This window comes from Pipistrellus kuhlii, unplaced genomic scaffold (genome assembly GCF_014108245.1).
Source record: "Pipistrellus kuhlii isolate mPipKuh1 unplaced genomic scaffold, mPipKuh1.p scaffold_m20_p_8, whole genome shotgun sequence".
Lineage (NCBI taxonomy): Eukaryota > Metazoa > Chordata > Mammalia > Chiroptera > Vespertilionidae > Pipistrellus > Pipistrellus kuhlii.
This window is the reverse complement of record NW_023425584.1, coordinates 11561589-11584789: the sequence shown is the minus strand read 5'-3', so window position 1 is coordinate 11584789 and position 23201 is coordinate 11561589. Positions and strand designations below refer to the sequence as shown.

The 23201-nt window shown below is 46.3% G+C and overlaps 1 protein-coding gene across 3 annotated transcripts in view; it reads right to left on the bottom strand.

Annotated features, from left to right (window-relative positions):
• ATP10B (ATPase phospholipid transporting 10B (putative)) overlaps positions 1–23201 on the bottom strand; it is a 194233-nt gene that overhangs the window by 48280 nt on the left and 122752 nt on the right. For all 3 annotated transcript variants that reach the window (XM_036423621.2, XM_036423622.2, XM_036423623.1), the window contains 8 exons: positions 19466–19597; positions 17890–18017; positions 16110–16362; positions 13797–14035; positions 9235–9426; positions 6481–7087; positions 3989–4098; positions 2032–2158 (listed from right to left, as the gene is read on the bottom strand). In XM_036423621.2, the coding sequence (XP_036279514.1) occupies positions 2032–2158; positions 3989–4098; positions 6481–7087; positions 9235–9426; positions 13797–14035; positions 16110–16362; positions 17890–18017; positions 19466–19597 (1788 nt within the window). The remainder of the gene's footprint in view (positions 1–2031; positions 2159–3988; positions 4099–6480; positions 7088–9234; positions 9427–13796; positions 14036–16109; positions 16363–17889; positions 18018–19465; positions 19598–23201) is intronic.

Genomic DNA, 23201 nt, shown 5'->3' with positions numbered 1-23201 from the left:
ATACATTTTGAATCATCTCCAGCTTTGCATCAACCTAAATACTGAATAACGGTGGTTAAGCAAAAAATAAACCGGCATTTACATTGAGATCCATTTCAGAGAGCAGACCCATTTCACTCTGGGCAGGAGCACGGCATTCATTTCTTTCAATGATTCTGGGTGACAATAGGTTGGCAAAGCAGCTACGCTGAATGCATAGTGAAAAGATCACCCTACTCTGGGGCTGAGTGAGAATGCAAGGCAGCTTCCCAAGGGCAGGGCGGTTTCTAGGTGGCAGGTTGAGCTTTCTGCCCGGCCCCAGCCCTCTCCTTCCCCAGCTGCCTCCAGGGGAGAAAAACAGCCTCGCTGTCATGAAATGTGCCTGTTTTGTATGTGAGGCCCAAACAGCCAGGTAAACAACCCCAGGAAGAGTGATGGCCCCGCCTCAGCTTTCCCTCCCAGGGTTCGCTTGGAAGGTGGGCCTCTGAAGCTGATTGATGTTGTGGGGAGGCAGAGTGAGGGCAAGAGGAGGAAAAACACATTTGTATTTGTGTGTGTGTGTGTGTGTGTGTGTGTGTGTGTGTGTGTGAAAGAAAATGAAAGAGGGAGGCATGAAGGCCTTTCCCAGCAAAAGGGGCCGACGGGCCCTTACAAGTGTGTTCTCTCTCGTGGAACCAGGGACTTGTGCTCCGGAAACAAGGAACTGCAGAGGCAAGGAGGGTGAGCACCCTCGTGGGATGACCCTCTGGTGACCTTGTGTAGTGGGTGGAGCTGTCTGGCTTAGAGACTTCTAGTGCTTGTTGAAATGAATTCTCATGATCAGCTTTCAAGGAGGCCTTGGAGGCAGCAAACAAAACAGAAACAAAAGGCTGTACTCTGTTTGTTGAGCACCTACTATGTCTAAATCCTGCTGCTGCTTTTATATAGAAAGGCTTCCTGCAGCAGCTCTGGGCCTTCCTGTCCCCTTGCACCTGGCCTGGCTGAGTAGCGGGGGTGGAGGTGGGGGGTGGGGTTTTATCCAGAGAAGCTAGGCTCGGAGGCTGTGGGGATGTGTCCCTGGGCACACAGCAAGGTCTGATAGAGCCATCCCTTGACTCTTGTGCCCAGGTCAGCTTCGCCTTCTGAGGTGGAAGAAAGCTGCCCTGTGGCCACTGTGTGCATGCTGGACCAGCAAGGCCATTCCTAGATCTGACTCTGAGCTGCGAGATGAATCCTGATAAATGAACCCTCTCCGGCTCTCTTAGTAATGCTTTTTGTTCACCAGGAATCCAACGCTGGCTCTTAACTGGGGCCTCCAAGCCGCTCATCTTCCCCCCAGTGTACCAATCTCACTTCTGTGCCGAAAGCACAGATCTGCCCCTGCTTTCCCTCCCATCCCCGTCCCCTCTCCAAACATTCAGCATGTGATATGCATGGCCCTTCCTAATCTGGGTCCTGCTGACCTCTCTCCCTGACACTGCATGGTCTAGCCATAGAAGACCTGAGTTACCAGCCGGCCCCTTCCCCTTGCCTGGAACACGCTCCCTCTTGGCCTGACCAACTCCTCCATTCAGTCCAACCTCCCTGCACCCACCTTGGCTTCAGGCCAGGTTAGCTCCTTTTATTTTGTGTTTCCATCCCATCTGGTCAATCTTCCAGCCAGGCCCTCAACACTGTTTAATTACTTATTTAGTCAGTTTCCTCACTAGACTTTAGACTCTGGGAGGCCAGGTCCCTGTGGCTCTTGCTCCCTGTTGTAGCCCCAATGCTTTGCCTGCTACTTGGTAGATAGTAGTTGCTCAACAAACATTTGAACAAATAGAGGAGAAGCAACCAGACTCCTAGGCTTCATCCAGCAGAAAGTGCAGGAATGTTCCCCGTAACCCTCAGGAGGCTGCATGTGGAATCTGGGTTGCACGATGGCCCAGTCTGTGCCAAATTTCTTGAAAGGCACCCCGGGGAAAGCTCCTAATTGAGACACATTTGTAGCAGTGTCAGAATCAGGGCCAAGAACTCCCTTTCCAGCTTGCAGCATTCCTATTTTTCATTTAACGAGGGCTTATTTTTAGCTACCCAGTAAGGTGAATTGATTCTCCAGATGCTGGGCGGTCTCCATCAGAAGCTCATCTCGATTGTCGAGGGACGCCTCAGCCTCACGCCGGAAACTGGCCCATCGCCGGAAGTCCTCTTCACTTAGGACCTACGGGACAGAAATAGGCCCATTCACAACTCTGAGTGGACCCCTTCCCATGTGCCTGTTTGAGCTTCTCTACACAATTAGGTGGGGCTTGCTCTTCAATGATTGCTTTCTTGAGTGCATGCATGAATCAATGAAGGACTGATCTTCATGTTCCAATATCACTAAACATCTGTTGAGCTCTCACCCTTCTCTGAGCACTGAAGACAGACAAGATCCCTGCATGCCTAGGCTTATGTGCTACTGGAGGGTGAGAGACATTGTCCAAGTAAATAATTTAAAATATAGGTCATTTCAAGGAATTCTATTCAGAAATTAGAGCGTGATCTGTAGATATGCATGTGAGAGAGAGACTGGATAGAGGGATAGCTGTGGGAAGAGGGCCTATTTCATTTGAATCTTCAGGTCTCTTAGACAAGGTGACATACAAGTTGAGAGCCAATGATGAGAAGAGTTCAGTCACGGGGAGGGGCAAGTGCAAAGGCTGTGAAAAAGCAATGACCTTGGTTATGTTTATTCCTTATAAATACCAGTTGGCTGAAGGATGGAGAGCCAAGTAGAGAAGAGCCAGCAATGAGGTTGGAAAGGTAAGCAGCAACCAGATCTTGCATAGCCTGATAGAATTCTCCACCAGCTATTGGAGATGGTACCAAAAGCTGGAAGAATACAACTATAAGACATATCTTCCTCCTTTTGAGTCCCATAGTACTTTAGACCCCCTTGCTGGAATTGCATGAATACAGCAATGAATATCCCTAGATTCTCTCTCTGTGCATGGTATATGGGGACAACCAAAGGGATATGAATAGGCCTTTTGCTCTTTTTGAATTTCATAGTTTTATTGAATATTAGGAGACAAAATAGGCACAAATAATTTCAATGGAAAATAGAAGGTGGCATAATTACAGCTATAGAGTAGTAAACACTGGTTGATGTTCCATGTACATGTGCTAATCTCCATGACAACTGTATGAGGTAAGGAGTGCTGACACCCTTCCATAGTTAAGAAAACCCAAAACTCTGAGAGATGAAGAAATTTGCCCAATGTCACACAACAGATAAGTGGTGAGATTGAGATTTGTACCCAGGTAGGTCTGGCTTTAAAGTGGGTGCTCATAAACTCTTAAATTTTTATAGTTGCCTAAGGACCATAAAAAAGATGAGCTCTGTCAATTTATGGAGAAATAAATCCATCCATCTAGAAATATATGTCCATTCTAGCTCCCTCCTTGATTTTAGGTGCCCCATTAGATACCCCTGCTCTGTTTCCCTCACCTGCAGAGGCTGGAGGTGAGGTAGGTAATCTACATGACTATAACTGGGCCAAGGGAAACAATAGGGAATAGTGGGGACTATGGCCAAGCACAACACAGCAGAATACATTCCTCCTCAGGGATTAGCTGCTATGTGGCTGTAGCTCTTTGCTTTTATTGGAGAATGGAGACTCATTTTGACAGCTCCTCTAAATTTTTGGGAGAAACCAGAAATCTAGATTTTTTTAAGGTAACCACATAAAATCTTCCAAATTCCAAGTCTATGCAAATAATGCAGATTTTAAAAGAATTTCCTGAAGACAAAATTATAACATTAAACATTATTTTATGAGTTAGGGGTAACTGATTACATATACAAATAGCCACACTGATATAAAACCTTGCCATTCAGATTTCTGCCCCAGCAAAACTGTCAAAAGTCCTGGGTCTTTGTGGTAAATCAAAAAGCTAATTTTGAAAACATTAAAGCAACCCACATTAAAGGTCTTCTAAAAAGAAGTAGAAAAGATACAATTGGGGTTGCGGCCCCTCACCTACTTCACGAGGAATCTGTTCTCACCTTCTTGGCGATGCACAGTGTCCGAAGACCATCTCTTGCATACAAGTCTAGATGCTTCTGTGTCCGCGCTCGGATTTTCCTCAGCTTCTTTTCCACATCAGTGCCAGTCACTGTGAAGGAGTCATTGTCCGGCATGAGGTCAAATACAAATGCTCAGGGATTCCCCATTCTTAGCATTCTGGAATCTTTAGCAGAGAAATCCCCTCACAGCCTTCCTCAGAACCAGGGGGACTCTCCTGGCTGTCAGGATGCCCAGGAAGGTTATCTCTGGGGGTCCTTCCATTGTCTGCTCTCTACAGCTGATCATCAAAAGCTTGACTGAGAAATGCACTACTTAGGAAGGTAGGTGGTCCAAGGTATTCTTAACCAAACAGCTTTCTGCAGCAGAATTATCTGGAAACTTAAAAACAAAAAATAGATTCCCAGATCCAATTGAAGCTCTGCTGAATCAGGGACCAGACAGCTGGAGCTTTATTATGTCCTCAGGTGCTTTCTTTGTAGCCACGTTAGCCCTAGATGACCAACAGTTTGCTAAGGGTTAGATTTCCTACCCATCACCTTCTCTGTCATCTACTTCAGTTAGGTTCCAAGACAGCTTTGGACCTGGATCCCATTGCTAAGTTCTTCAACACACTAGGTTTGCAATAAATGGTCTTAGAAAAAAAAATTGTTTGCATTTCCTACCAATATAGTGTTTAGAATGAAAAATACTTCATTGGGTTGCTCTAAGTCCCGTTTATGAAGTCCTACATAATACATTTCTTTTAGAAAAACATTAATCTTTTTCTCTTGAATTCCACTACTTTTCTCTACCAGATAAAAGGAATTTTTCATCCTGGGTTTGTGAGTATGGGGCAGGATTGATGCTATTGCCACTTATTTTATCTAAGATGTCACAGACATCTCTAATCAATTGCAGCACTTTATAAAGCTAAGTTTGGAAAAAGGTTCAGTCATTAAAAAACAAAAACAAAAACAAAAACAAAAAACAGGGCTAGATTGAGATCTTCAGAGGCCCTAAGTAGAAATCAGATTTTGTGCACCTCATCCATCCCTCCATATAAGGCAAAATTAAAAATACAATGTTTAACAGTAAGGTAAGTATAAGAAAGCACAACAAGCTCTGATTTTCCCCGTGATTCTATTCTATGGCTGTTTTTATATACAGCAAAAATTCTTTCAAAGATTACTTTCTCTTTTTCAGAAGGTGTTACTGTTTTCCTAGTGCCTGAAGCACAGTCTTTATGCATTGCCTTATTGAGCACTATTTGCAGTATTTTATTTTCAAAGACATCAGTTCCTAAGATTAAATCCTTCTGCCTTCATCTGGTTCCCTTTGAATTGACCTATTTTTTGCTCAGGCTAACAGAAACCTCATGGTCAAATTGAACGTGCAAACACCATAAATATGTTAAACCTAGGGTTATGTTCCCCCTTCCTTTTCAAAGCTCTAGTCCTCAATTATTAATAGTACCATTGCTCATGTGTCATTTGTTGGAAGCATCTCTAATCCATTTTGCAACCGGGAGAGGAACAAATAAAAAAACATCTCCAGGGCAGCATTGATGGCTGTTGCCCAGGGGCAGAATACTGTGGCTCCCTTGACTCAGAAACTCTGAACTCACTCCTCTGCCAGAGTCTGGGGATAAAGAACCTAATTAGCTCCCTTCCCATTCTAAACGCTCATCCATCCTCATGAACCTCTTGGCTTTGATCCATAGCTGGTGATGCAGGAGGCACAGGGCTGCCTGGGCAATTCTAAAGCTTGGCTGGTACCGGCTACCCTGGGAGAATCATAGCCCCATAACCGTCTTTTCCTTGTTAGCCATCAAGAAGTGTCTGTGCACTAATTCATGCTGCTCCAAAACAAGACACTGATAGCTAGGGACTTGGGAACATTTTTCTGGCTTGGTGCAAGCTTATGAAAAATCCATTTGGGAGAGGCTAGGGGAGAGGATGATAAAGAGGGCCACTGAGGCTTCCCAGAGTGCACTGAGCCTAGCAGGGAAGTCTGACGGCATGAAAGGCCTCAGGGTACCCAGGCCGAGGATGTGTCACTGGTTACCTCACCTCCTTTCTGAAGTCAGTTCCCTCTCTGGGTTTGGTTGGTCTCTCTCCAAAACTAAGCATTAGGACCACAGTATCTAGGGTATGTTAATGGATGTCCTGCTACAATAAAATAGAGTGTATGGATAATCCATGTTTAAATGAGTTTAGAAAACTAGAATTGAGGATAAAGGAGTTAAAGAGACTTGCTTTACAAGAGCTCCCCAAGTCTGGGTCCCAAGCACTGTCATTCTCCAGATTGAGGGCACGTGGAATGAAGGAAGTGTGTGCTAAGGAACCACTTTGAGGAGAGCAGCTTGTGGCCCGTGTTCCTTGGGATTTGCTGGGCCGAAAGGTGCTGTCACTTGAACTCCTCATTGCCCTCCAAGCTGCCTCCTAAACCATGGAGCCCTTTCTTCCTGGAGCCCTGGTGAGGGGGGACTCACCGCGGGCCGGGTCTTCCAGCAGGTCCATGATAACCGAGTCGGCGCCCTTGGTATAGACGATGATGTCGCCCGTCAGCGGGTGCCTCACCACCACGGACATCCTCTTCCTGACAGAGTCAAAGCCCAGGGTGCAGAGGACATCGAAGGTGAGGCAGGTGCCCTGGGGCAAGCGCACGGTCACCTGCTCCGGTGTCCGGGACACCAGTGTGAAGCTGTAGGCACGGGCGGCATGCACCAGGGCAGCCTCATCGGGGCTCTCGGCCTCATAGCAGAGCTCAGGACTGGCCGGGCCGAGGGCCGGATCCTCCAGCACCTCCTCCAAGGAAGTGCCCGACCCAGATGCCAGGGCCTCACCTTGGTCCCACGTGCTACTCCTGTAGCCACCGTCAGTATCAGTTGAGTAGCCTCCACTGCACACAGACACATCATCTCTGTCTTCCGAGTCCGTGGTGGCCATGGTGGTCCCCAAACTGTCCCCCAGGTCGGTGTCAGAGGGCGCAGTGGATGAGAATGATTGGCTGAGGCTCGAAAGTTTCAACTTCTGGAAGAGCTGCTGGATCTTCTCCAGAGAGGTCCCCAGGGCCTTGGTTGATGGTGGCATGGTGACCTTAGGTTTGAAGGAGGGAAGAACATTACTCTCAATGTTGGGGGAAAAAAGTCACTCAGTCTGTGGCAGAATCTGAAGGTCATTTTGCAAGAAATGGGTTACTTGGGCCTTCTGTGGTGTGGGTAAGTCTTCTTCTATAGGCAAATCTCAGTTTACTCACCTGTAAAATGAGAGTGTCAGGCCAGCTGTTCCCTCCAGCCCTGACATTCCTGGGATTGGTAATGACCATCCCACTCTAATCAGAGACCAGAGGAAGAAAATGAGACAAAAGCTGGACCCATAGTAAGAGTCCACATTCCCCACAACTTTACCATAGCCTCTATCTTTGCATGCATCAACTCATTTCATCTTCCCCAACTTTATGGAATACTATCATTATCCCAGCTTATGGATGAGGAAACTGAGGCACAAAGAGGTTCAATAAATTGGCCATCACCACCCAGTGTACAGGAGGTTGAGCTGGGCCTCAGGTCTGGTTCTGTCTGACTCCAGAGGTTGGGCCCTCCAGTGGCCAGCCAGCTGAAGCTTCCCTGTTCACTTAAATATTGAGAGGCGGATGCTGTCCTCCCCTGAATGCTGCTTCTTCCTCTTGAAAACAGAGTTCTCAGGTAACGCTGCCTTCTCTCAAAGCTCCCTGAAGGCTTCTGTTAACCCGGCGACTTTTCAGTGGCTGAAGTGACTTCTCAGGATGGTTTAGGATTAGGATATAAGAAGCGGGGCTCTGAATTGGTGCCTGGGTGAACATTTGTCTTAATTTCAGAGCCACAAGCTATAACACCCAATTATTCTCATCAGGCACTCACAGGGGAGCCTGGGTGAGAGTCGGTGGATAATTAAAGACAGCTAATTTCAGTACTAAAAAATAATTCAGAGTTGAATCTCCTATAAATGGCCACCCAGCTGCATTGTCTATCAATTGGCAGAACATTACATATGGTGGAATTTCTTCTAACCCCCATATAAAAGCAGAGACCAGTGTAATATGTTGTTATGGAGTCATATAGATGGTTCTGTCCTATATTAACCATAAATCCTTTGTTGAATTACTCAAGCCCTCTGAGCCTGTTTCTTCACTTTTTTTTTTTTTTTTAAACTTTGGTGAAATCTCTTCTTTCTTTCTTTTCTTTCTTTCTTTCTTTCTTTCTTTCTTTCTTTCTTTCTTTCTTTTTTTAAAAAACATTTTTATTAATTTCAGAGAGGGAGGGAGAAGGAGAGAGAGATAGTAACATCAATGATGAGAGTGAATCAGTGATTGTCTGCCTCCTGCATGCCCCATACTGGAGATTGAGCCTGCAACTTGGGCATGTGCCCTTGACCAAATTGAACCTGGGACCCACTGAGCCAAACTGGCTAGCACTGTTTCTTTACTTGTTAAATGCAAAGCCATGCAGCATAGGATTGTTTGGTTGTGAGAATTAAAAGATAATGTAGCCAAAGTGTTTGGCATGGAGCCTGGCATGTAGCAGGTGCTCAGTAAATATTAACTCTTAATATCTAACCTGCAGACAGACACAAAATTTGAAAACTACATAGAGAGTTCATATATAACTTTTTCTATTTTATTAAAAAACTAGAGGCCCGATGCATGAAAATTCATGCACTGAAGGAGGGGGCATCCCTCATCCCAGCCTGCCCCCTCTCACAGTCCAGGAGCCCTTAGGGGCAGGAGGTGACCCAGAGATCAAGAAAAGGCGATGCCCCATAACACCTCTGCTGCTGCCACTGCCGGCAGCGCAAGCCTTGGCTGGCCCTGGTTACCTGAACCTCAGGTAGCACTGGGCAGATGGGGGGCTGAGGGGACTGGGGACTCTGGAGGCAGGTGTGTGGAGCAGCCAGACCCATCTTGGGGGCGGGCCCGGCCATGCTGCGCTCCTGCCACCCTGGTGGGGCTGAGGAGACTGGGCGCCGCCATCTTGTGGCTGGGGGCTGCCATCTTTGAGGGTATGATGGTCAATTAGTGTATTCCCTTTTTATTAGTTAGGATGAGGAAACTGAGGCCCAGAAAGGGTAAGAGTTCAAGGTCTCAGAGGGATGAAATCGTGATACTGTGACTAGGGCCCAAGTGTCTTGTCTTTCTGTTCAGGGTGTCACCCTTATCCTTATCCTTCCTCCCCTCCTCTGCCACTCCCTCCATCACCGATCCTTACCCTCTGCCTGGGCTCAGTGGTTGTGGAGACCATGACGGAGTTGCAGATGGTTAGGGCGAGAAAGAAGTCAGCGATGGAGGAGGTGGTAGAGAGGGAAGCCTTGGCAGGTCTGGAGTCTGGCAAGTTCTCCAGCCACAGGGCAGCATCTTGTACCTTGGGTAGTAGGTGTTTATCTGGAGTCACATCTTTTTCCTGAGAGAGAAAGAACTTGGTGAGTCTTTCTTAAGGGGACTCAAAGGAAGCTTCCCCTGCAACCTCCAAACATACCAGGTTCTTTGCATGCCTGGGGAAAGGATAACAGTCTTCCCTATACTCTTGAATCTAGACGACTCCCCCTTTGCAAACCCGGTCACTACAGATTCTTACTTGATTCCTTCCTTTCCCTCACCTCACATACCCATCAGTTATAAGCTCTGGCAGTTCTTTCATTGCATTGTCTCCCCACCATTTGGCCCTCAGTCTTGATGCTAGCAACAGGCTCAGATCCTGTAGCCTCACTCCGGGATTTCTGCATCACCTCTAAGCTGATGTTGCTGCCTCTCACCTCTTTTCCTTCTAACCCTTCACATGTATCACCTGCACATCTTTCTAAACACCATTTCCCTCAGCTACTCTAGAGCTCAGTAGACCTTCAGGAGATCTTCATTGCTGGCACCATCAACTTACTCTGTTATCTCAATTTTTTTCATAGTCTCTGCTCCCTCCACTTCTCAACACAGACCCTCCGCTTAGCTGGGCAGTGTGTTTGCTGTCTCCTGGATGAATACTCCCATTCTATGCCTGTGATCTTACCTTGTTTGATTAATCTCCTCCTGTCTACCAAAATTCTACTTCATTCAGTAACCATGAAAAGCACATGGATTGTTCTGGTAAGCTTTTTCCAAATGTGACATATACCCCACAGTGATGGTGGTGGTGGTGGAATCCTTAGTGGCCTAGCATGAAGGGAGTTTTCCACCTCTTATGAATAGGATCACTGCAGCCATGCATCCCCAGTAGGGGCCCTGGGGGCCAAGGAAGCACAGTTGAGATGGCCTTCATCTGTCCCTACTTGTGTGGTCACATCACTTTCAAAAGATTTTTGTGTGCTTGGATGATTAAAGCAGTACCTGGCCATCCAGTGTGTGTGTGTGTGTGTGTGAGAGAGAGAGAGAGAGAGAGCCTGGGTATGTGGGCTGTCTACCCACAGGAACAGACTGCAGTGCTGCACCAGTCTCTTCCAAAGGAGGAAAGGAAGACCAAGACTGAGGACAAGGCAGAGGGTCAGGGTGTTCCTTCTGGAGGGCCGGAAGGGGCCGCACCCAAAGAAGGGAGTGGTGATGATGTTTGGAGACTGGACGGTCCCCAATGCAAATTTTATGACCAGGAAGATATTCTTTGGTCTGATGGTTCTGGAAACCTTTTGTAAGTGGCACTCTTAAAGACTCTCTGCTCGAATCTTGGCTGTTTGCAGACCAAGAAGAAAAAAAAAAGGCATTTCATTTTCTATCTGCCAGTCTATTAAATACTGTTTCAGTCCTCACCCTGTCATAGTGTGCTACCCCACCCTCAGACCGCAGATTTTATAGCAGCCTATTAGGCAAAAACCATGCTTCCTTGTTCTTTGTAGTAAAAGAAAGAAGCCGGCTTTTGTCGGTACTGTTGATACCCATTTTATTGTTGGTTTGGAGCCAAGAGCTAAGGAGACCAAGAATGAGTTCCTTTAGAATGCGGCCCTGTGCTCCCTCAAGGCTTGGCACCTGGGGGGATTCGGAGGCAAGTTCCAACGGTGTTTACAAAGGGAAGTACAGACCTGGTGGTGCCAGGAGATGATGGGATCAGCTGACTGCCAGATGGGCAGGTGGCAGAGAGGCAAGTTCAGGAACCTGCCAAGAAGTAGGGGGGAGGGGCAGGAACCAGGAGATCTTCTGGGTCTGTCCCCAACATGGTCCATGTACTCATTCCAAGATCTGCCACACCAGCCACAGATATTTTACAGGTAGTCAAAGCCCTTAAAGGCAACACAAACCACCCCCTTCAGCCAATGCCTTCCAAGCTAGAGAAGGAGCCTATTTGAGCCAAAGGTAGACTAGGGGTGGTAGTGGTGGTGGGGTGGTGGTGGTGGTATGCTTACAGAGGTCCTGATCTTGGTTGCTCACTAGAACATCAGAAATAAAAACATGAGTGCCCAGGCCTGCCATCGACCAAATAGGCCTGCATCTCAGGGGAGAGGGCTCAGCATTGCATTTTATAAAGATGCTCATTCCCCTATTAATACTACCCCCCCCCCCCCCCCCGCACCACCATATGTCCCCAGAGACGGGATCATTTGTCCAAGACAGAGAGCTTTCTTTCAGAAAGATGACTTAAAACTTGCGATTAGTTACCCATCTTCTAGAATGCATGATTTGAACAATTAAATCATCCAAAGAAGCTCGAGAGGCAGAACAATGATGGGAATGAGTAGGCCTCCAGCTGGATAAGTTGACCGAAGCCACAGAGCTAATAATGGGAGAGCTGAGATGACCCCCAAACGTGTCTAACGCGTAGCTGAAATGGACCTTGCAGGTCAACATGAACATTATGTTATTTGAGTTTTAGAACAGCTGGTGAGAGTTGTAAGTAAATTATTTTCAGGTAATGAAAGGGATAGAAAGAGGTCTGACGTGTTGCTATGGTTACCCAGCAAGGCAGTATCAGAGCTGAAATGAGAACCTACGTTTCCTGACCCTTAGCCCAGTTCTCTTCCTACCTGGGGATACTATTGCCCCATAACCCCAGATCTTCAAGCAAACAGACTGGAGAATGACCCATGTGGCAGTTCTTAAAGAGAATGCATCACCGTCCTCATTTGCCTAGACAACAAGAATTGGCTCTTAATCTGTGTGTCAATTTCCTTATTGTTCTGGAATGAACTTAGAACTGCCTTTCAGAGTGCCAGTAAGGGAGGGGGTTGACATCCAGGATCTGGAGATAGCTCAGAGGTTAATGTGTCCCTTTCACTGACTAGCAAGCAGCGAAGGGCCCCGAATAGAAGTTAGACTGGGTTGGCTCAGGGTTGCAGTTTTCCTGGGTGACTGAGATTTGTCAAGTTAAATAGAGGGGCAGTGAATCTGTGAGCCCCAACTGAGATCTACCAAGGAAAGGTTCCTTTCTCTCCCCCTGGGTCCTGGCAGAGACATTCTCAGGCACATGGGCCACTCATGGTGTCTAGAACTGGAAAATGCCGAAGACACACACAGTGCAAGACCTACAACCCATGCCTAATGAGAATTCACTAATTCATGGTACCAATGAATGACACTCTAACCAACTGAGTTACCTGGCCATGGAAGAGTTAACTCAATGTTGTACTCAGAGTTACAGAAGTAACAACCCGGGACACACAGACTTGCAGTGTTTTTTCCTTATTGCAGTCAGAAAGCACAGTCCTGGATTAGGAATATGAGGCAGCAAAACGAACAATGCTCCTGACATCTTGTCAGATCCAAAAAACCTAGAACCTATAATTATATGTGCTATGATTGCAAAAAATGTTAAATATATGGAGTTATGCATGTGTATTAATGGGGGAAATAAAAGCCTGGGAGGAAATTCACTGAAAGGATTATTTTGAAAATCATATTTTCTAATCATGGCATACTAGAACTTAAGGTTTCTCTTTACGTTTGTGACCTTTTAAAGACAAGCTGGGGTTCCCTGTGGCTTTTCTGTGAGAACAGAAGATTCTAGGTCCCGTGTCTCTTAGAGAAAGAGCAAGGTGCAGAGGAAAGCAGATGGACAGGAGCCAGAGGCCCTGGTTCTGGCCTTCACTCCCAGGGAATGCTGTGAGATCTTGTAGAAGAAACTCAGTTTCTTCATCGGCTCCCTGGACAGTTAGTGACGGGTGTCCCTGTGGATCAAATGTGAAGGGACCACATGCAGCAAGCTGCAGGGTTGAAGGACCACAGGGGCCAGGCAGTTAACCTAAGGGAGTGAATGTGCTGGGTAATTCTTACATTGATGTTTTTGCTTCATAACAACTGAGGACTCTTTTTGATGGTCACGAAGAAGATATTCTCCCATTTTTCTTGAAATGCATAAGCCTGTAGGCTTATCTTTTGTTTTTCCACTTTATAGAAACCGGGGCATGGCAAATATTTCTCTTTCCTCTTAACTGTACTGTTGGAAAAATGAGCATAATTGACATGCTGCTGGCCCTCAACTCAGTGATGGAAGTGAGGCAGAGACTGATGAACTAGAGATTACATGCCCAGACTAAATGGCATCAACTCTTAAATTCAAGCCAATTTCTTCCACAGGGAAATGCTGGCTTAGTGTGAAGAATTTTCCCACTTCCATTCTTTAAAAACACAAGCCAGAAATCTATGTTTATGTGAAATCTCCTAAATACTAAACATTGGAAATGAACAAGAAGTATGCATACCCAATAAAGCATGCATGAGGACTGCATATAAGACCAAGGCTGGCATTTGGAGAGCCCTTCAGGGTTTTTATGGTCTTTGTCTCTCACACCTCAGGGCCCCCTTCCATCTCTTCCCAGTAGAAGCCACTTGCAATTCAAAGAAAAGGCAGGGACTTACAATGGAGCTGCTGAAGGCCACAGGAGACTGTGCATTTTCCCAGCGCCCCACGGACCTCTGTCGGGAGTGGCCCTGGATGGGTACCCGGGCACTCTGGCTCCTCCTCAGAGGCTGGACGCCTCCTGGGCTCTTCATTGCTGCTGGGTCTGGGGCCCATCTGGCCGGGAAGGGCAGGCACTGGTATTGGGTCCACTCTTCGCTGTCTGAGTCCAGCTCCTTTGGGACCTCCAGTCTCTTGGCTGTGGGAAAGGAGTCCTGTTATTGCCCCTGTCATACCTGAGCTAGACCATGGCTGGAAAGATCCCAGACTCGAAGTGGGGGTTGAGGACACTGAGGAAGAACACTGTGCTGCTCTGGCAAGCAGTTAGCTTGTCCTGACTGGAGAAAAGAGTGCAACCAAGTTCCACAGGTACAGATGCTGGCTCTGCTACCTCCTAGCTCTGTGGCTCTGAGCTTTGGCTAAACCCATGCCTCCATTTTCTCATACAGGGGGTTAAAAAAAGTACTGAACACTAAGGGTTGGTTTGGAGACTTAGAATACTCTAAGTACTGATAATGGTAGCTGTTTTTATTATTAAAAAAGAATCAGAAGGGCCCAGCTGGTGTGGCTTGGTTGAGCATCGACCTATGAACCAGGAGGTTATGGTTCAATTCCTGGTCAGGACATATGCCTGGGGTTGTGGGCTCGATCCTGAGTGTGGGTCATTTCTGTTTCTTTCTTTAAAAAAAAATATTTTATTGATTTTTTACAGAGAGGAAGGGAGAAGGAAAGAGAGTTAGAAATATCGATGAGAGAGAAACATCAATCAGCTGCCTCGTGCACACCTCCTACTGAGCATGTGCCCGCAACCAAGTATATGCCCTTGACCAGAATTGAGCCTAAGACCTTTCAGTCTTCAGACTGAGGCTCTATCCACTGAGCCAAACCGGTTAGGGCCATTACTGTTCCTATCTCCCCCTTCCTCTCTGAAATCAATTAAAATATTTTTTATGTTTCCTCAAAAAATTAAAAATGGAACTCCCATTTGACCCAGTAATCCCACTCCTAGGAATATATCCAAAGAAACTAGAAACACCTATCTGAAAGGATATATGCACCCCTATGTTCATAGCAGCACAATTTATAATAGCTAAGATATGAAAACAGCCTAGGTGCCCGTCAGCAGATGACTGGATCAGAAAACTATGGTACATCTACACAATGGAATATTATGCTGCCATAAAAAGAAGGAATTCTTACTATTTGCAACAACCTGGATGGAATTGGAGAACATTATGTTGAATGAAATAAGCCAGTCAATGAAAGAAAAATACCATATGATCTCACTCATTTGTAGATAGTAAAGAACATTATAAATGGATGAACAAAAAGATAGAGGCAGTAAAGCATTAAACAGAATGTCAAGTTACAGCAGGAAGGTTAGGGAGAGGTGAGGGAGATGAGTGATTAATCTAAGGACTTGTACGCATGCATATAAGCATAACCAATGGATGCAAAACACTGGGGGATGAGAGCATGTGTGGGAATGGGGTGGGGGGCAATGGTAAGATATGTACTCATATAATACCTTAATTTAAAAAAATGGGAAAAATTTTTTAATGAAAGGATCGGAAGGCCCCATAAAAATGGTTAACATCATGGCAAAGGGAATTGGGTTCCTTATAATATCACCTTCTTTCTTCTTCTCCATTCCTCATACTCAAAAGAATGAATATTGATCTCTTGAGAGTTTCTTTTCTCAGTTAAAAAGTATGTGTGTGTGTGCACATACACACATATGCATGTGTGTATGGGAGTTGGAGCTGAGGGGACCAGGTCAGCTTTACAGGCCATCTTTATTCCATACAAATGACAGTCTGGGCACTTTATAGCCACATCTGCTAAGCTGAAGCTTTCAAGAGATCACGGAGCATGGAAGGCATTTCCCAGGTGTATCAAATCTGCCCATGCACCTATATCTGGCCTGTCCTCTCTGATAAGGTTACCCGAGAAATCCTCAAACCTGGGCACATCATTGGGACATGTCCCCAGGCCACTCCTGACAGGTAAAAACGTTGTGTGTAAATGGTGCAGGACAGAGCGATTGGAGGGCCACACAGAGATCACTGACAGCCTTGTGAACACAAGAAGGTTCACAGGTGATGAGAACAGTGCTGATCTGTGACCAGGAAGCCCCAGGGACACAGAAAGCTACTTCTCACAAGTCACACAACCACTGTGGGAGCCAGCATGACGTCTTTAATTACCCATCCTCTAGGAGAGCAGTGATTCTTTCAGGAATAAGGATGGGCCCCCCCCGGGAGGCTTTGTACCGTTTTCTTGGTGCGAGTACTCGCTGCCCACGATGGTGCAGCGCCGGAACACCATCTTGTTCTCGGTCAGCGTCCCCGTCTTATCGGAGAAGATGTACTCGATCTGGCCCAGGTCCTCCGTGATGTTGAGGGCTCGACACTGGATGGGCAGATCCGTCTCCTCATCGTACAGGTCCAGGTCGTTGTGCAGGAAGAACACTTGCCCCAGCTTAACCAGCTCAATGGACACATACAGGGAGATGGGGATCAGCACCTGAAAGAGACCGAGTCCCATGGAGTCAGAAGCCAGGCCGATTCCCTGTGTCAGGACCTTCTCTCAGGACCCTCTTTTATGGAAGGCAAAGGCATTGAATAGAAAGCTGAGGTCTGCTTGTGTGATGGATTTTCTCTGGGAAATCAAAGGTCCGGGCATCATGCCTCTTTTGACATTCTTAGGGGCTATGCCTTTTTCAGGCAGGGATATTGGTATGAGACAGGCCCTTGCCATTGGTTGTTTAATGCAGAGTGGGAAGTGTGTGAGGAGCTGTCATGCCTCTGTCTGGAGTCCCCCAACTCCTCCTGGATCCCAGTGCCATGGAAGATGGCCTCCCACTTTTACAGGTGTTCAGACCCATTGTTGATTACTGGCCACTGATTCAACACCTAATATCTATTGAGCGTTTTGTGTGAGTCACATATTATTCCTGGTCCTGGACATGGCAGTGAGCAGAACAGAATCCCTGGCCTTGAAGACCTCAAATTCCAACAAACAAATATTACCCTGGATAATGGTGAGTCTCAAAGAAAAACTAAAGAGGGTAGAGGGTGATAGTTGGGAGGGACTCTTATCAACCATGACCTTTGAGCAGACGCTTGAAGACAGGGTGTGTCCCAAGGATATCTGTGGGAGGAGGAGAATTCCGGGCAGCAGCTGGGCAGTGGGAGTGGGCGGGTGTTGGGGGGTGAGAGTAAGTGTGTGAGTGAACAGGACAGGGAGGAAGTCAGGGTCCAGATCATTGATGGCTTGTTGGCGGCAGTAAGGACTTTGGACTTGACTTCGGGAGGATATGAAATCACTGACTTCAGGAGGATATGAAAACACTGGTCTGTGCACAGTAGGGGTATGACCTGATTCACACATAAAAAAGGATTACTCTGCTAAATGAATGAATGAACTAATGACTCAAAAGAGTTCACCAGTAAGAAGACAGTGAAACACCTTCAAGTAGTTACAAGAAATGGAGTGTAGATGAAGCTGCATCATCTTTTCATAGATTGTATTCTTATAGAGCCTGTACATTTTTTTCTCCTTCTCTCATGTAGGTTCCCTGGGTTTTTGTTTCTTTCTTTTTATAGGGTCAGTGCCCACCCCCCACCCTTGTGTTTTTAAATCTCAAGTGATGACACTAATCTGTGGTTTCTTGCTCTCAGTATTTAGGGTTTGACAGTTCTCTGTGCTAGTTTATCTTCTTTTATTCCCCAGGTATTAGGTTTCCCCTGTTCAGTATCCGGCAAAGGGCCAGGCACACGTGGGTCACTGCTGTAATCTTACTCTTATATAGAAAAGCCTAATAAATATTTTTCTCCACGATGATCTGGGGGGAGGGTCCCCTCACAAAGCAGGGCTGATCCTGACATGACCCCGAATGGGAATACTTTCAAAGGCCCACAAGAAAGCAATGGACACTTCCCCACAGCAGTCCAGGCAGGTCCTTCTTGGGGCCAGCACTGAACTTTCCTTCACAGAGTTGTATGGTATTGGCCACAGGCCTTCGTAGCCATTTGTGAGAGGAGCTCCTACCTGGAGCAGGATGATCATGGTGAGGAACATGTAGAAGCCCCCAAGGGCGAGGGGAGGGAAGCTGCCCTTGGCATCTGGAACATCGAAGGGAGGGTGTTCCCTAAACGTCCCGTTCCAGAGGCTGTGACCTGAGAAGAGGCAAAGGAGGATGGGACAGGATCTCCATTTAGTTCCAAGGCTGGTCAATTACATCAGCCCTTAACCTATTCCTGGACATGAGTATGCTTTGGAGGAGTCCACCCTTATCCTATATAATAAAAAGGTAATATGCAAATTGACCCTAATGGCAGAATTACCAGAACAACCACTCGACTAGTCACTATGAGGTGCACTGACTACCTCCCAGTCCCTTCCTCCAGCTGTTAGGTTCTGATCGCTCGAGGGTGGGTGGCAGTGGGGAGAGAGGCTGGAAAGTGGGCAGAACAGCCGACTTCTCAGTTCCTCCCCCGCAGCCAGCAGGCTCAGATCACTCGATGGTGAACAGGAACCAGGGGTGGATAGTGGTGGCGGTGGGCTGACTAGAGGTAGCTGGGGAAAATGGCCCACACACGAATTTCATGTGCTGAGCCTCTAGTTCTATATAATATAGCTGTGTTTGTGTGCACTTCATACAGCTTACATGTCAGTCTCTTGGTAGGCATTAAGGAGAGTATCATGGGATGGCTTACATTTTCATGAAATTCTGTGATAAAGGGTTGGAAATAGAGAAAGGGACACATGTTCTTTCCAGTTGTGTGATGGGAGTCTTGGCAATCTTTACCCACCCTCTATATTTCCCCCATGCATTGTGGGCTAAGAAAAAAGAACCACCACCTTCACACAGTCCAAGTGAACATGTGGTAAAGAACTGTGAGGGCAGTTCACTGAGTGCTTTCACCTCCTGCAGGGGCCCATCACTGTGCATGAGTCACTCTTCTCAGAAAGAACAGAATTCTGCCCCTCCCATCACTTTCCCAATTTATGTAATTTGGGCAGTCTGCCAAGCTGATTCCGGCTTGCCTGCACCTTATCTCACTGTGTGAACTTTTAACTATTAACTTCCTTTCTCTGGGGACACAGTGGGATGATCCCAAATGTCCTTTCCAGTCCCGACATTCCTTAAACAAACCTGCCCTGAAGCAAAGGCAGCCAGTGGTTCCTGCAACTTAAACATTAGCCTGCTCTCTTTGGTCAAACATTTGATGAACTCACCCCTACTGCCTTGGCAGGGCCAGACCAAATGATTTCACCGGCCTTTTATGGTCCATGGGCCAGTTCCCTACCCCTGTTAAACCAGTTAGTTGATGTTAGTTTTCTGTGCCCAGAGCTCACTTCTGACAGTATTTCTTGAGCAACTAAATAATAGATGATATTCTTAATATTTTGTATAATTAACACTCAAGAGATTTCACATTGACATCCTGTGATCATATAGAGGAAGCTTTATTTTTTATGAACTCTATTTTATAGATGAGGAAACTGAGACTCAGAGAGTTGAAGCAACTTCCCTCCGGCCCCCCCCCCCCCAAAGATTACTGTACAAAAGATTACAATAAAAAAGATTATTGTATGTTGTTCTTTCCAGAACATTCCATACCTACAGCTCCGATGAGGCACATGAGGAAGAGGAGCCCGATGCAGAAGAAGATGTCCGTGTTCATGCGCCGCTCGATCTTGCTGCGCTTGTACCTCGGCCCGCTGTTGTTCAGCATGGCTTTCGTCTCGTGGCCTGCAAGCAAAAATGAAGTTGTCAGTCTCTTGCCCCCCATTTGCCTCTGGTCTGGACCATAGCCACAGGAGCCCCCAATAACTGAGGGGCCTCCTGCCCTCACCTGCCTCTGTCCTGCCTCAGGGAGGCTGTTGAGAACCACTGAGAGGCTTCTCACAATTGGTCAATAGGTACTTATTAAGCATCCCCAACTGGTGGGCATGGACAGAGCTACCACGCTCAGGTTGTGCCCTGCACAGACCTAGAGGTTCCCTTCATTTTGTAATTGTCATAAATTTGTGAGTTTATGATGACACATTTCTGGCAAATGACAGTAAACTGTTTTGAGGACTCTTTCTTTTTTTTTTTTTTTTAAACACCTTATGAACATTTGATTCTTTTTTTTTTAAAAACTATATTTTATTGATTTTTTACAGAGAGAAAGAGAGAGAGATAGAGAGCTAGAAACGTCGATGAGAAAGAAACATCGACCAGCCACCTCTTGCACACCCCCTACCGGGGATATGCCCGCAACCAAGGTACATGCCCTTGACCAGAATCGAACCCGGGACCCTTCAGTCCGCAGACCGACACTCTACCACTGAGTTTCGGCAGGACTCTTTCTAATTTGCACTAAGTCACTGTTATGGGCTAGAGTGAGATAATACACTGACCAGACAGGTGACTCACATTCTGGTGAAAATATACAAGGAAACAAATACATGAGATAACTGCAGTCAGTAATAAGTCCCACGACATAAACAATAAACAAGGGGCTAATAAGAGATGGTTTTGGAAAACACAATCAGGGAAGGCTTTTGAGAAGAGGTGACATTGAAGGAAGACTTGAAGGGAGAGAAGAGTTGGGAGAAGAAGGTTTTAGGCTGGGGGAATAGTAGGTGCCAAGACCTTGGGGCAGGACACTGCTTGGGGCCAGTAATTGTCATATTTGTCTCTTTGCCTAAGGCGTTGGTGTTGCTTGCATAAGAGTGGTCAGGGCCAAAGGCCTCCACATCAACATTAAATTTGTACAGCTCTGCTGGGAACCAAAACCTAACATTGTCACTGGTAATAAAATGTAAAAAGAGCTGGCCAACCTTGGTGGCTCTGAATGGTCGGAGCTCTTAACTCATCATCTAGTTGAGATAGTGGTGGTTGAGGCAACTTTAATTTGTTAATCATATGTAAATGTAAATTCTTGTTGATTTTCTGTTGTTGGAACTTCCCGCCTAAGAGATGTCTTTGTTTCAGAATCTCAATAAAAGGAATGGTAAAAGGCCAGAGCAGGGGTTAGTCTTCCCACTAGAGGTGGACTTCCCGCCTGGCCCCCATTTCCCCAAATTAAGTCTTTTCCAGTCTTTTCATTTTAGTGTGCGGCCTTCTCCAGAAAACAGACCCTGAGTGGGCCCTGAACCACGCGGGTCGTGTTAAGGGATCCCATACAGCTCTACTCCTGTCTCGGAGTTTTGCATGCATAATGTTTTGTTCAAGAAAGCACAACAAAAGTTGAAAACTACTGATCTCACCCAACCAACCCTTTTCTAGTTGGAGAAAAGTAGAAGGGACCTGCCTATAAAGAAAGAATAAATGACCATTAGGGCCACACTGAAAACCCTGGGTTCCAATTCCCAGCCTATTTCTCCTTCCAAGCAGCCCCTGGTGGTACCCAAGACACACAGCCAGCTGCTGAGTCAAGCTGAGACTCTGTCTTTGGGCAAAGCCTGTCCTCTAGGGCTGCTAACTTTTAACTACCATGCTGTACTCCTTAGCAGTCAAATTAAAAAACACCAATCACATGTTTTCTGTGCAAAATTAAAGAAAATGAATACATCCATTCCAGCGGTGAATGGGTTTAATGCTGTTTAGCTAGTTGCCCTGTGGATTTAAAGTGGCAACAAAACAGCGGGACTAGCAAACTCCAGGCTTATTAAATTAGACCCGAGTCACTGCAGTGGTGAGGGGGTTTGCATGGCACAGTGAGCACACCCTTATGGTGCTGACGATATTGTGCCTCCCTGACTTCCTCAGGGTCACCCCGTACACGGGGTCCCAGGACCATTCTCTTCAGACACCTGATCCTCACTATTGAAATCCCTCTGTTCTTTTGACAAGAGCTGGACTCAAGGGGGGAGGGGGAAGCTGCATGATGTAGCCATTAGAATGTGGGCTCTAGACTCTGCAGATATTTGACCTTGGGTTACATACAATTAATACCAGGAGACAAATGACCTTGAGTGAATGATTCTCTTTGCAACCCAATTCCTTGTCTGCAAAATGGGAGATGATGGTTGTGTATATATTTGGGGCGGGGGAGTGGATTAATATACACAAAGAACCTCAGTGTGTTCCCTGTACACAGTAGAGATACACACCTCACACTGGATCTCTTCCTCTACAAAGCTCAGTTTGGCTTTTTTGGGCCTTTGATACCGAGGATATTCCTATTTTGTCTGTCCATATTGTCCAGGGAGAGACTCTAGATCAGTCGTTCTCAACCAGGGGGATTGTACTTTGCCATGACATTTGGCAATGGCTAGAGAAATGGTGGATGCACATCCTGAGATGGTGGTGCTAATGGTGTCTAGTGGGGAGAGGCCAGGGATGCTGCTCAACATCTTTCACGGCAGCCCCCACCACCAAGAGCAATCTGGCCCTGTAAGTCAATTGTGCCAAGCTTGACCAACCCTGCTCTAGATAATAACACTGAAAACAATTAGCATCCTTTTTGAGAACCTAATATGTGCTAACACGTTTCACAGGTCATTTCATTTTAACCTCATATCCTACAAGATAGGAACTCTTAGCGCACCCATGTCGAAAGTTTAGCCAGCTAGCACTGGAATGTGCAGCTGGTGAGTGGATTTGAACCCAGGCAGCCTGACGCCCCCAGAGCCACAGTGAGCTCTCTCTAAACCTGTCCCCTCATACATCATTCCCATCATGCACATGGAGTTCCTCCTTTGTGTCTGATCACTCAGAAAAGCAAATCTAAGTTCATGTGGGTTTTGTTGCTGGGGCAGGGATTGCTGCACAGCTCACCTTTAGTGGGTCCGCCAGATGGCAATGAACTCATCACCAAAGCCCCTTCAAAACAGTCACCTGAACTGACAAATACAACCCCACCTTCCCCCAAATTAGGGGAAGCTAGCTAAATTGTGTCATTATTTGTTTAAAAACCTGTTTTTGTTTTTGTTTTTTTTTTTAACAGTCCCAAAAAATGAATCTTAGGATGGATTGATGTTTAGAATGCTCTTCAATGGCCATCAAAAGTGGGGCTCTACTCAGACCAAAACAAATCAAACAAAGCAACAAGCAAGGTATCCTCATGAATAAAAGACCCAGAGACATGTCTTCTGGAGTCCTCCAGTGAAAGTAGACACCTCGGGGAGACCGTGTTGCCCCTACAGAGGAAGAAGCCTGCAGTTGTCAACGTTACAACCGATATTTATTGAGAACCTATGGAGCACCAGGTTCTAGGTCCCAGGGATACGGTAGTTGTAAGGCTTTAGATTTCATTGTGAAATGTGTTACTATCTTTTTAATTGGAAAGCAAAATGGCCATGGCAAGGTCAGACACACCATCATAACCGCAGCCATAACATGAATAAAGATAAATAATAATAAT